Source organism: Triturus cristatus, chromosome 6, assembly GCF_964204655.1.
Source record: "Triturus cristatus chromosome 6, aTriCri1.1, whole genome shotgun sequence".
Lineage (NCBI taxonomy): Eukaryota > Metazoa > Chordata > Amphibia > Caudata > Salamandridae > Triturus > Triturus cristatus.
In genome coordinates, this window is record NC_140589.1 from 862,126,468 (window position 1) to 862,141,533 (window position 15,066).

The 15,066-nt window shown below is 42.2% G+C and overlaps 1 protein-coding gene across 1 annotated transcript in view; it reads right to left on the reverse strand.

The window, feature by feature from the left end:
• LOC146817972 (ribosomal protein S6 kinase alpha-2) overlaps positions 1–15,066 on the reverse strand; it is a 1,223,136-nt gene that overhangs the window by 667,343 nt on the left and 540,727 nt on the right. Inside the window, exon 5 of the mRNA XM_085611448.1 lies at positions 3,267–3,346. Within this exon, the coding sequence (XP_085467574.1) occupies positions 3,267–3,346 (80 nt within the window). The remainder of the gene's footprint in view (positions 1–3,266; positions 3,347–15,066) is intronic.

The following is a 15,066-nucleotide window of genomic DNA, read 5'->3' on the forward strand; positions in this document are numbered from 1 at the left end:
TAGTTTTTCATCGCGAGCGGTCACGAGCATACGCGACCACTCGCAATGAGAAACCTGACCTCCTCGCGTTGAGAATCTCGCCGGGATGTTTATTTTCCATGCTCGCGATCGGCAACTTGATGTTGCTGATCGCGAACAAGGAAAAAAGTCTCACCGGGATGTCATTTTGCTTGCTCGCGGTCGCCAACTTGATGTTGAGGACCGCGAGCAAGCAAAAAATGACCGCTGTACTACGCAACACTACGCTACGCATGTTTGCACTGTGCTACGTGCAATTCTCGTAGTGTGAAGTAGCGCAAACTTCGCAAACTACGCGAGCGTAGCGTAGTGCATTGCCCAGGCTTAATTGAAATTAGGGCAGGCAAAAAGAAGAGTCTACTGGGTTACAATATATCATTCCAAAAGTGAAGCGTCTTGAAAGAAACTGCAGACAGGAACGTATACATGTAGGGAATGGAGGTAGATGATCAAGTGTGGAGTAAAGGATCTTGGGGTAAGAAGCGAAACAGGGTTGGTAAAGAATGAATGATAAGGAAGAGAATGATAATTTCTTTATTTTTTTGAAGTGTGCGTGGATTGGCTAAAGTAGTCTTGGTCAGTCTGGAGGGAGTTTGCAGTAGTCTGCACTAGTGACATCATCATTGTGTGGAATCCAGATTACAGTTAGGACAACAGAGGCAAGGCAATGGAACCTGCAGCAAAAATGATTTTTAAAAATGTTGATTCTGTTTCTCTGGGTTAAGTGGAAGGTTGAGTCAGAAAGGGGTATTTTTTGATGTTCTAAAATCTTTAGTTAGGGTTAAATGAGTGGATTGATTTCATGGGTGAGTGGACGGGGTGAATGGCATGAGTTCATTTTGTTTTTTTAATATATTTATATTGCTATGAGTTAAATTACGATAGGAGAGCAATTTGCCATCATGGAGATGGCTTATGGGGGGCATGGGGGGCAGGGGGGAGGGGACAAATATGGAAATTGGGGGAAGATCTAACTACATGGTGTGGCAACTGGGACAAAGTTGCTGGAATACCCGAAAATGCACGTAATGTGTTGCATGGAGATTGTGGTTTGGGATTGTGTGTGAATGGGAAGATAAGGCTGATGGTATGAAGATTGGATGTCTATTTAGAGAAGCATGTCTTAATAGAACTGGTGAAAGCAGAACTGAATGATGATAAAACTCAAACAAATGTGGGTGTCATCGTGCCTGTGTTTCTCAAGGTCCAAATACACAATAAATAGGTACTATTAAAGTTTCTCTCCTCAACACCCATAAAACAAAATAAATAGTGTTTTTTTGAGAAGAGAAGATGACGTATCATTGCTACCTGTTCAGATCCAGACTGCATGATGGAACTTCAATGCGACCAGAACACTTTGAATTATAAAAAGATCAGCCAATGCTGTAATCAAGTGTCAGACAATTGGGCCCAATTCACAATGTCCTTGGTGGAAAAAGCTGTAATGAGCGGCCATTGGCCAAGCCAGGAGAAGACACTTTGAAAAGGAAGGGTTATAGAAAAGGGTATATCCAAAATCACTGGGACCTGGGTGAGGAACAGTATAGGAGTGTGTTTAATTAATCCAAGGCAGATCGTACACCCATCAGTGATGGGTGTACAATCTGCCGAGGATTAATTAAACAAGTTTCCAAGCCAGTAATCATGATTCATTTCACCATTTGACCGATGGCATCATCACAGTTTCCCTAGCCGCATTTATTCTGCTTTAAAGACCTTGTTTGGAATTCTTATTCCCATTCTAAGTGTCCATCACTCTCACCGATACTTCTTCTGGAGCCTTAGAAGTCCTACGACCTCTTTGGAACGTGGAACCAATTAGGCACTTTCCTTAATTAGATACGGCGCCCCTCCACTCCCACTCTCACTCTTGTCCTGAGGAAGACTCCCACTAGTAAGGCCCAGATTCAACCTACATGATTACAGGGGTCGAAACGTCGATGCACCATTGATGCCAGTATCGCCAACAGTGCATTATTACACTGTGACTGCATTTCGTACATGGCTATGTAAATGAATGTAATGCATGTTGCTATGAATTAACGTCATGAACAAGTGGCACTGAAGAAAGTGCTAAGCAATTTGATTGTGTTATTTCGCAGTTAATATCTGTCACTTCCCTTCCTATCACACACGAATCACTCCCCCCCTTCTCCCTTCACCCAGTTGGGCACGCCAATGTTTTGCTGAAAATATGTACTTTTTCATGAATATTGGAAGCTTGGTGTGATTAAATAACACTTTAGCTATGTATCCTTTGGTCATATTTTCTCTATGTATGTTGCTTACACTGATTTAATGTGATAGTGCTGGGACCACACCCTCCTATACTTTGAAAAGGAAGGCTGCTAAGTCCTCCGGTGACCCTCTAAGCAATAACAGGAATTGGTTCCTGCTGCCATGAAGGTCTACTGAATATACCTTTAAAAAAAGTTTGCAAGCTTCATGATATGCTAATCATGTAAATTGTGAATACAGTATGTGAATTTGTGAGTTTAATTACTTTGCTACTTTGATAATAGCTAGCCATTAGTGGCTGAAAAAAGCTGAATTAAAATGACCGCGATGACAGAAAGACCTTTTGCATTTCTTGTCAGAGTGCTTGGTTGTACATCAAACGTAAGAGGCTTTTTTAGCAAGGAAGTTTTATATATCATGTACTTGACCTGAAGGTTTGAGAGCGCTTCACATGAGCACCATTTTCTGTTTCAGACGAACACATTCATTTCGTTAGGCGCAGGAGATTGAGTGATTTGCCCAGAATCTCAGGATGTTGAGTGTCCCTGCCAAGACTTGAACCTGGTTCCCCAGCTTAGAGGTCTAAACTGTAGCCACAGAAAATCTGAACAGCTGATTCCAATCATGAAGTGTTTTGTTTTTATGTTTCCACAAGGCCAAGAGACCAAAGTGGACAATGAGGTTCAACATCACATGCACCATAGTGCTATTTAGACAAATTAGACTGATATTACTTTCCTACATTATGTTCATTTAATGCTCCAAATCCAGGCACACTGAAAGACATTTATTCTGGTAGGCTTGATTATATTTGTAAAAGTACTATATGTCTAGTAATCCATTGCTTGATTTTTAGAAAGAGGATTTTGGTTCAGAACTGACACAAACTTGTGTTCAGGTTTTTCCCTTATGTATTAATTTACAAAATGTATTAATATGTTTGTCATAATGAAGCTAACTTTTAACAGTGGTAGGCATTTATCTACCGAACAGTTTTCATCACTTACCTCTTTGGAGAGTCGAGTGAAGAGGTCTCCTCCTCGTAAAAAGTCTAATATTAGATAAAGTTTTCCTTCTGTTTGAAATGCTGTATTAAAAAAGAGAACATGTCATGATTGTATAAACCATCCTATTCTGCCACTTGATTTTACAACCCCACACCATCATGCAATTATAATTTACACCCACATTACCTTCCCTCAAACCCCACCTACAGCCTAGATCATCTATATTTTATATACATATAATTGCTCACATCACCACATACACCCACCACATCACCTCCACCATCTGTACCTTATGAATAAAATGCAGCCTGCACCACCTTTACGCTACACCAACTGCACTAGCGGAACTCACACTATCACCTACTCCACCAGCTTGCAGCTAAATAACCAACTAAGCTCACATCTAAATCACCTTAACCATCATCTCAACCTTCAATATACGCCACCACTTACAAACCTACACCACCAAGAGCAGCCATTCAACCCTTTCCATAATTTCTGGTACCCAAGTATATAAATCCTGTATTTGTGTTGTAATAATGAAGCACACTCGTAGTTAACAGAAGCATTTATTGCCAGCACTTAGATAGGTATGTGTCAGCAGCATCACTTCCATTCTTTCAGAATCCACCCAGCTTTCATCCCACAAAATGCACCCCTTCCTTCCACTATACGTTAGTTCTCACTGTATCCTTCTTCACTTTAAACGTTTTGAACTTTCCACTTGTAATCATTATAAACACGTGGCATTGTAACTCACTAACGAGGGATGCAGGCACATCCTGTACTCCTGAATTTTCGAACTTACTTGTAACAATGCACAATATTAACTTCATAGTTTCACTTAGTGACAAAATATGTACCAGAGGATTGTGATCCGAATTTTAATTTGACACCATATGCATAATACTGGAAATATTGCACACCCCACGTCACAGCCCCTGCAATTCACGTTCAATCAATTAATATTTGTGTTCATCTAGGCCAATGCCATTGATGCATAAACCACATTCAATTCATTCTATCAACATTTTTAGATAACACCGCACCCAAATCACACCCATTGGCATCTACAGAGAGTCATTTTCTTTTGTATCAAATTCTCTCAAGATGGATGCCTTCACAATATCTTGCCTCACCAAGACGACAACGTTATGATGCTCATGCTCCCCAGTAGTAAAACTGCACCTTTTTTTCAACAATCCCCGGAGTGGTTCCTTCCTATTTGCACAATGTATAACAAACATTGCATATTAATCAGATAATACACATAACAGCGTTAATTATTCTTTGTCTTTGGGGTGAGGACATTCACCAATAGCCTGACCCAAAGACCTCGTTGGGATGATGCTGACCTTTGAAATTATGTGTCTCAAAATTGCCACCTGTTTTTAGTACATTCTACCTTTCTCCTCTTAAGTGTGAATTCTTTATTTCTTAATAGTTTGCAATCAGTCTCCAGAACTACAAGATGCATAATTTCGCCCTGAAAAAAATTCAAAACACAATTATGAAACCTCATTTCTCCATGTCTCTGAACACGTGGAGCTTAGCCAATTGGAAAATGGAGTAAACTGACAATCATCCAAAAGCTATTCTTTTGCTCTTGGAAAGCCCTCCCCCCAAAAAACAGAAGTTATGTGTTTTGCCTGTGACTAACTGCAGCTCAATGTGACTGTCCCTTATCTACACAGCTTAATTTTATTTTAGTGAAATCCCATAAAATGTATGTGATATTCTTGGGTCCAGCCACCAGTACTTTCTTAATGTGTCTAATTTCATCTGCAGTTCCCTTAGTCTTTCTAAACCGCCATTAACACTTTCCTCTTGTCTTTCTGTAGTTTCACGTCTGACACACTTGACTTAAAAAAGCAGGCTTCCTCGAATATCCCAACAGATGTAAGGTTTGACCCTAAACACCAAGGGGCAGATTTATGACAACTGGCGCATCCCTGCATATCAGCAGGGATGCGCCAGTTATTATGCGCCACAGCTGCGCCACCATGGATGCGCCGCATTTATAATGCGGCGCACCATGGGGCAAAAACGGCACAGATGCGTGACGCATCTGTGCCGTAAAAGTGGCGCATTGCTGGAGTTACGTCGCAAGCGCGACGCAGCTCCAGCAATGCTCTCGGGGGGCCCTATCTGTACAATGCTGCGTCAATCCTTACGCCTGCTTCAAGCAGGCGCAGGGTTTTGACGCAGCATGGGCCTAAAAGTGACTGAGTGAAATCTTGTAGATTTCACTCAGCCACTTTTAGGAGGCGTTCCTGCGCCGGAACGCCCCCACCTGCCCTGGAACGCCTACATGTGGTGCAGGGCTTTACAACGTGACGCATCTCCCAGATGCGTCACGTTGTAAATACCCCGCACCATGGCGCAGGATTTGCGCCACTGCTGCGTCACAAAAGTGACGCAACGGCGGCGCAAAAGTGGCGCAAGTGCAACATAAATCTGCCCCCAAATGTATATGCAACAGGCAGTAACAATAGTCCAATCCTTACTTCCAACTTTGATCTTCTGTTATAATGGTATATGACCATGATGGTCAACTCCTTTCATCTTATCTTATCTATCTCCATAATGCACACACTTTGCCTCTTCTTCTCTCATATATTTATCCATACAACAAAATATCATCCACTACAGATTCATACTTTTGCATAACAGCAACTCTACTCTTCTTTCCAATATATATCTAGGCAAAATGCCTTGCTATTCCATATTCTGAATATATCTCTCAGACAAAAGGACGAGACTTTGTTGATGCTATTAACACTGCTAATACCTAAAATAGGCGGAACTCTTTCTGGTTGGTAGCTTTACTATCCTCATTCACTTTAGTATAATTCAAAATACACAATTCAGGCTTAGGTTTCGATTCCATGTCTTGCCTACAGACAATTGTAGCCATATGTCGGAGACCTCATGTTACCAATTAACTCTTACCGATTCACAAATACATAAAACATGCATACAAAAATACATGCAGAAGAAGAGTTTAATCCAGTCCCTCGTCAGCCACAGATACTTGGAATATTTTAAAGGTCACCATTGGCATGCTCACACATGCATGGTGGCCATGTTGTAATAGAGTTAATCTTTTTTTAAATTCAATTACAATATTGTCTCCATATATAAATGTGCATGCATGAAAAACATCTCCTATGGAGTTTCTTAAGATGTTTTAAACTTAAACTTTATTGCATCTTGTAATGGAGCTTTTTTATTTTGTTTTTTTAAATCCATTACTAGAGCCACCATGCATGCACATGCCTGCTCAGTGGCAAAAAAACATTGTCAACGCCTGTAGGTCAGCCGCCGGTAGCAAAGGTGAGAGTTATAGCCAGTACGTGTTTTGTCTGGCCACCACTTTCACTTACTTATCCAACTCACCCATAACATTGAGAATAGCTTCAACTAAATTAGATCATTGGAATGTTGAGTGCTCCAGTGAAAAGGATTGAGTAGATCTGGTGCTTAGAATTTCTAGTATAAGCCTAGAGCTCCAACATTCCACTATTTGCCTGTATTGTTTCTCCCTTTTTAATTTAGAGACCTGCAAACCACTAACTAACTAACTAACTTCAAACTGAAGCTCGGGCATAAAACTTGGTCTCAGGACCTTTACCTACTGATATAGCAGTGGCCTATAAATCTATGGTGGAATTTCCTATAATCCACACAATCATTCTTGAATCCTTCAATCACTTACATGTATCGTAATGTGATAATTAATTATCTCACTCTGAAACTACCTATAGTGATATGTAGAAGCTAATATTCACAAAGCAGCACCAAATTAATCTACATTTTATTCTTCCGTCAATATCACTCCCATATTATAATAATTTGAAAATATGTTTTCAGCATCGATCTGAACCATCCATTTTAACAAATTTCGCTCATCTCCACCTGATGCTCTCTATATTACAACTAAAATCTAAAATGTTCTGCCCTGTCTCATCCTGCACTCTGTTAAAAATCTTTTTTTCCTTTACATTGCCATTTTATGTGCATCAATTTTCAAGAAATATAGATAGATTCTCTCTCTCTATGTATTTCCAAATGAACAAAAGGCTCTCTTTCATTAGCATATGTTGGATATTTAAAACACAAGTTATAAGAAACTATCAGAGGGTGGTGTGAGCCCTTCTCAACTAACAGCCACAATCCTTGTCATGGTGAAACACAAAATACACTAAATTAACCTGGTAGCTTGGCACCAAAGCAGCTAGGGATCAACTTAGAGAAAATGTTTAAAGTGTTTGTGCAGCACACAAACAGTAATAAAGTGAAAACACCCCACAAGCAAAATCTCACACATTTTAGAAAAACAGGTTCAAATGCAATAAATAAAATGACACAAAAATGACAGAAATTCAATCAGCAGAAATGGAGAAATGTATTTTTAAAGATTTAGATAAAAGTGGCGCAAAATGGCGCAAAGTGCCAACTGAGGGTATCTGGTCACGCAGGACCGAATAGAGCCACAAGTTCAGGAAGACCACGATGGAGTGCAGGCCAGGCCCAGGACCAAGTTTGGACCACTGAGGATTGTATCTTATGTACTTGGTGCACGGTCTGCATGGCGTTGCTTTGCTTAACATTGCGTTGGATTTGGTGGAGCTTGAAGTTAAGCTGCTACATACATTTTAACCACCACTTCCAAGGGCCCAGGAATGGAGTGGCACAACGTGGAGGGTCAGGACTCACTCGGGCTGGGTCCAGGTGCAGATTCAAGATGGTTGGAGCCTTTCCTGTCCATGAGGCTCTGATCAGGAAGCCAGACAACTAGCCTTTGAAGTTGCTCTGATAATCCTGGGTGCAAGCAGAAAAGCAGACCTGAAGCAGTAGGGCAGTCCACTGATGGAAGAAGGCAGGCTTCAGGAAGCAGGGCAGTCCACTTGGAGCAGCAGGGTAGTCATCTGAAGCACTGAAGGCTACAGACAACATGGCAGTCCTCTAAGAGCCCTTTTCACAGATCCAGAAGTGAACTGGAGAGTGGGTCTTAGAATCTGGTGCCCACTTTGAAATGGAAGAAGCTTCTGGAGTTTTCCCTCTACTGAAGTGTCTGGAATTTCCTGCACCCCTACCTTGGTCCCGGTCTGTCTGCGTCCAAAATAGGCTATTGTGAAGTCCTTTATGTGTGAGATGAGACAGAGTCTTTGTAGTGCAAGTGGGACAGGTGGCCTCTCTGCCGCCCTCATCAAGTCAGGATGGCCCATCCTTCCACACCAGGCTCTCTATTGTGTGGCGGTCTAGGAGGAATACACAAAGGCTAACTGCCAACTACACCTTGTAATGTGACCCAAGAAACAGGCTGCAGGCACCAAATGGTTAAGACAAGAAAATGGCAACTTTCTGTCAGTGGCTTTTTCTGATTTGTGACTGTACCATTAAATAGGATTCTAAAATACAATAAAAACAATTCCTCATATGCCAAACATTTCATTCTGACCTCTTCCCATTCAAAGGTTTTCACTTATTAAATGTAATGAGGTAACCCAATGTTATCCTGTGGAGAGGTAGACCTCAAATTAGTAAAAAAAAAAACACATTTTTAAATGTTTCATTACTGGGACATGTACAATATTAATGTCCACATTTTTAAAGACAATGCACTATGCCCTATGGGCTGATTAGGGTCTGCCCTAGGGGTGACTTACATGTATTAAAAACATTTATGGGCCTCACAAAAGGTTTAGTTTACCAGATTGAAATCTCAGTTTCAAACTGCACACACCGGCTGCAATGGCAGGTCTGAGACTTGTTCACAAAGGCTATTTAAGTGGGTGGCACTATAAGTACTGCAGGCTCACTAGTAGCATTTTTACTCAGAAACCAAGTGCATGTGCTACCACTTTACTAGGAACTTACAAGTACATTAAATGTGCCACTTGACTGTAAGCTTATAATGTTAATATAGTTAAAGGTGAGAGCACAAGCACTTTAGGACTGGTTAGCAATGATAAACAGCACAGTGTCCGAAAAGCAAACAGAATGGGTTCAGGAATCGGAAGGAGTGAAAGCAAAAGGTTTGTTTTGACCCTGCAGAGAGAGCCAGGTCCAACACAAGTTATTAAGGAATGAGTGGATACTGTACCCATATCGTCCAGCAATTGATAACATCGTAAAGCTGTTAACATGATGTGTTCCAATTGTCTAGCCAATTCTTTATCCAAGACATTCATAGAGTATGTCAATGTGGACGCCCACTGTAAATAGAATAATATTGAAAGTGTTGCCTCTAGAACATGATGACTGTTAGAAATGAGGGTCTCTAGTTAGCAGTGGTATGCATCCTGTCCAAGTAGGGACCCTTCCTTCTAGTCAGAGGAAGGAAGTTACACACCCAAGATAACCTCTGCTCACCCTCTTGGTAGCTTGGCACGAGCAGTCAGGCCTATATCAGAGGCAATATGTAAAGTATTTGTACATAACCTACACAATATCACAGTGAAAACACTACAAATGGGCTACCAATTTTGAAAATAAAGTATTTTTATCGAAACCAAACAAAACCAATATGTTAAAAAACCAACATACAGAACTCAAAATGTGACTTTTTAACATTTTCAAGCAATTCTGTTCATAGAACTTTATGGATGCAGTGATTTTACAGAAAGTACTTTAGATGCATCAAAATCCACAAAGAAAAACAGCAGCAGAGGAGGGAAGCATCGGAAAACACAGCGATGCATTGATTCTTGAGGCTGGAGGTCAAGGCGGCGGCAGTAAACAGGTCTGCATTGATTTATTCAGCTGCGGTCCCATGACGCGTCGATCCTTTCAGCCGCACAGCAGGGCCTGCGCCAGAATCCATTTGGGTTCGGTGACATGGTGCACTGAACTCAGGCTGTGGTGTTGTTTTCGCCTGCAGGCAGACTTTGCGTCAATTGTTTTGCCTGCACAACTTCTGTGTGGGGAAGTTTTTCCCACACAGTTGTGCTGCATTGAAAAGACATTGTCAGCATTCCGTCCATCATTTGTTTGTTGTAACGCATTGAAAAAACAGGCACTGGAAGGGCGATGCATCGTTTTTTACTTATTTTGCGCTTTCTGTAGCAGGAATGACCTCCAATGGCCCAGAACTGGAATTGGCACCACTTGGCAGGTCAGAAATCCCAGCAATGGAGTTCAGGGATGCTGCAGGTGAAGTCTTTGATGGCCCTGAAACCTCTCAACAGGAGGCAAGCACACACGAGCCCTTGGAGAAACTTCACAAGCAAGGTCCAAAGGAGAAGAAGCTGGCAGACCAACCCAGTAAACCAACACACAGCAAAGTGGCATTACTCCTCTTCACAACTCTTCAGCTCTTCTGCTTGGTAGAGTCTCTTCCTGATCCAGAAGTATTCACAAAGTCTGGGGTTTTAGGCCCAATACTTATACCCGTTTTGGCATATGAAGTAGCCATTCATCAAAGGACTGTCTTTTTAGTGTTTGCCCTGCCTAGTCTTGGCTCCAGACACACTTCAGGGGACTGGATACAGCAGTCTGAGAGGCCAGGCACAGCCCTATTCAGGTGTCAATGACAAATCCTCCCACCACTCTAGCACAGGAAGGCCCATCAGAATGGTGATGGGCCATAAGGATATGGAGGGCACATCTCAGCTTCTTTTGTGTGACTGTCTAGACTGAATGCACAAACAGGCCCCTGTCAGTCTAGTCTAAATTGGATGTTGATTCCAAAGGCAGACAGAAGCGCAAGATGGTTAAACAAGAAAATGCCCACTTTCTTAAAGTGGTATTCTCAAACACACAATTTAAAAACCATCTTTACTAAAAGATGTGTTTTTAAATTCTGAGCTCCGAGAGCCCAAACTCCAAATCTCTAGCTGTCCCAAATTGAAAGTTACACTTGTAAAATGTTACAAGGCAGCTCCAATGACAGTCTAAGGGAGAGTTAGTCCTTGCAATAGTGAAAAACAAAATTGGCAGTATTTCACCATCAGGACACACCAGTAGATGTCCTACCTTTCACATACACTGCACCCTGCCCATGGTGGTACCTAGGGCGTACCTTAGGAGTGACTTACAGGTAGTAAAAGGGAAGGTCAGGGCTTGGCAAGTGGGTGCACTTGCCAGGTCGGCATGGCAGTTTAAAACTGCACTCACAGGCATTGCAATGGCAGGCCTGAGACAAGGTTACAGGGCTACTCATGTGGGTGGCACAACAAGTCCTGCAGACCCAGTAGTAGCTTTTGATTTCCAGACCATGGCACACCAAGTGCACTTTACTAGGGACTTACCAGTAAATCAAATTTGCCAATCATGGAGAACCAATCAGATTTAGAGTTTACACAGGGAGCACTTGCACTTTAGCAATGATCAGAAATGGAAAAGTACCCGGAGTACATAAACCAGCAAAAACGAAGTCCAGCACACAGCAGATGAGAGATGTGTGAAACACTGTTTGTGGCCCATGATGGAGATGCAATTCTTACTGCAAGAGACCTCTGTTCTGACAGCAAGGATAAATCAAAATGTTAAATGCGAGACCTCTGCACAATGCCCAGTTCAATTAATGCAGTGTGGTGACCGTGCTACAGAATGATACAAGGAGACACTTGCCAGAAAAATTCAACCTAAATATCCGAGCAATGAAGCAAACTCCTCACAGTTAACAGTAACCTTTTTGATATATTGTAGACAATAATTGGTCAACAGAATTTAGTTCCTATCTTTTCTACTTCTTTTAACATTCGTTCCCAGAATCCTGACCACTCACAATCGACTAACCTCATATGATTTGAGTGATGGCTGTGACAATTCATGTACATAACAAATGTTGAAAAAGAAATGTTCAGTGCACTATGCTGATCGGTAAGTGCCTATGACGAAGTGCAGATCAGTGATGAGATTCAGTGTAATGCTCTAAGTGTGATAGGCATGCCCAGATGTGAGCTCTATTCTATAAGATCCAATCTGCACCTCACTGATAAGTGCTAATAACTGCTAACAGTCTGAGTTTACTTGTGTTCCCATTCAGAAGACTATTCGGGTTGTTGGAGCAGGAAAAGGCTCATTTGCACATAGTAGCTCCTTCTCTAGAGCAGGACACTGATAGGAAAACAAAGAACTGGATTGTGGCATGTGTAATTGCAAGGGGCTTAGATTTTTTAAAGCATTCTATACATCAAATTTAGGATTTCAGATCTGTATCAAGGCAAGGCCTAAGGTACATATTCTCAATTTTCCTAACCTTCACAGAGTATATCTTTCAGAAATGAAAAAGGAATTGCCTGCTTTAGTCTTGGAGCACCATCAAAGGGGGCCCTTTTAGGCATCTTCTGCTGAGCTATTCATCCCTCGCTATGAACAGACCAAGGGACCGGTTACGATGCGGTAAGGAATGGCTCCGACCCTTGGTCAGAGCCATCCTTATCACACCGTAATCTCCTGTTTGTAATAATTTCCAACCGACCCATTTTGATGGAATCAGTCGGAAATTATTATAAACATGAGTTACGAATGGCTGACGACAAGCTCAGAGAGCCAGCCCGCCATTCTGAAGGCCTGCAGTAATCCCTCGCCAGCTATTTCCTGAGAGGTATTACGATGGCAGCTTTCCACTGCCTTTCTGTGCCGGCCTTTTTGACACAGAGAGGCATTGGGAAACTGTATTTGGGGCTCCCAGCAATGCCCCAAGGGTGCAAGGCCACAGCATGGAGGGCTCGGGTGCACCTATGGTGCACCCTGTTGGTCCCTGCATCCAGTACAGGCACCTTGAGGTGCCTGCCACGGGGTGCAGGGATGAACTGCACCCCTGCTCTTTGCAATGAGATCATGCATTCCATTTGGAATGCATACTCTCATAGCAAAGTATAGGATTGCGACCGAACATGGTTCAGTCGCATCCTAATAGCTCACCTGGTACCGAGGACAGGAGGTCATTGGGTTCCATTTCAGGAGCAATATCGGATGTACTCCAGTCCATCTGACATAGCAATAGGTCCCCAAGTCTTTTCTTTTGTGCCACAGCAATCAATGTCACCCAAACCCTGGACTGGCAGGATTGTGCTGCCAGAAGTTCCCTATCAATCTATCTTATAGAATACCATTAATTTCACCATTTCTCTATCATCATGACAGTCTTGTAGTCTTTCTTTTATCTTTGAACTACTCTTTGTTGGCTCTCCCTGCCCCTCCTCCCACAATGTGATGGAATCGTAAAAAGATGATGCCTGTGTAACTCTAAGGTTTGTGAAGGCCTGCCTGTTGCAGCCAATTCTGAAGTACCTTTATGTTAGTGGGAAGCTTAAGCACACCCTTACTGTTACTGGACTGTGTGAAGAGATGTCTTGCACTGCTGCTTTCGCTGTTGAACCAGTTTTATTATTATGCGTACCTTATGCGCATGGTTACCGTACATAGAATATGTTTGAGGATGTCTTACACTGCTGCGTTTTGCTCTGTACCACTTCGGTGTATGACAGACAGTTGGAATGCTTCTAGCTATTTGTAATGTGGTCACATGGCCTTATTCTCATGGCCATTCATTACGCTCTCTAAAAAACGTTTGGTAGGTGTGTTTCATATTCTTGTGAGGATTTGTGGAATATAGAATGTAGTGAATTTGGAAAGGGAGAGCTGGTGTACGGGGGTCAGGTCTTGTCTAATAAACCCTGTCTTATGCCTCAAGAAGCTTGGCAACTGTTGGAAATCCACCTTTTCTGGTTGGTCACGCTGGATTTTTCGTGTTATGCTGGACTCTATATTTTAGCTGGCTTTAAAACTCTGAGCAATTTACCCTGCTAGCAAGTGGTAAAGTTCCTGTGCTCCCCCTTTGAACATGGTCAAATTGGAAAATTCCTAATTGGTATAACTTATGTATAAGTCCCTAGTATAAGGTCCAAATTGTACCCAGGCCTTGTAAGTTAAATGTCACTACTGAACTGCTGTACCTATTATGCCATCTACTATAGGGATAGTGTAAACCATGACCTCATGCCTACCAGTCTAGCATAACTCTAGCAGTGTAAAAACTACAATTCGACCTGCCACACTAAACCCTCTTAACAGGACAAAAACTCCCATTTACATGTTAATAAGTCACCCCATTTAGGTCTTGTTGCTCACAAAGCAAGGTTCATGGTATCTGAAAGTAGGACATGTAGACATTTTCTTTTAACATGTCCTTACAGTGGCTGGCACCTACTTCAAGTGTGACAGTTCTAGCTGTCCTATGTAGAAAACCAGAGCAATCAAAAAAACTCAATACTGTATCTCAGGAATGGGACTCGCTAGAAATAGAGTTAAACAACTATTTGTAATAGTTAGTAAAAATTATATTAAATGGTGAAATCACCCTTTTAGTCAGTAATTGGCATCGGTAAAGGTGTGAAAACGGTAAACATCCTTTTGTACGCGGTCATTACACCGCGTACCATTACTACGCATGCGTGGCAAAGTGAACCACATCGTTGTGAGGAAACTGAGGCGTTTCCTCACAACGACGTGCAACGATGACCGCCTCTCTGAAGACGCAGGAAGGAGAACAAAGGACACGAGGAGAGAGAGGTAAGAGGGGCTATTTTTAAGGGTTTAGGGTAGGGGGGATTAAGGTAGTGTTGTGTTTGATGAGTAGTGTTTTAGGGTATATGGTAGTTTCGGGGGGTCGTGTAGGGGAGTGTTTGGGTGTGGGGACAGGATTGGGGGTAGAGGAAGGGTCGTGCTAGGGGGTAGTGTTTTAGGGTTAAGTGTAGTGTTGTGGTGTTTGTGTAGTGTAGGGTAGTCTTTTAGGGTTAAGGGTAGTGTTGGGGTGCCGTGTAGGGTAGTGTTGTAGTGTAGGGAG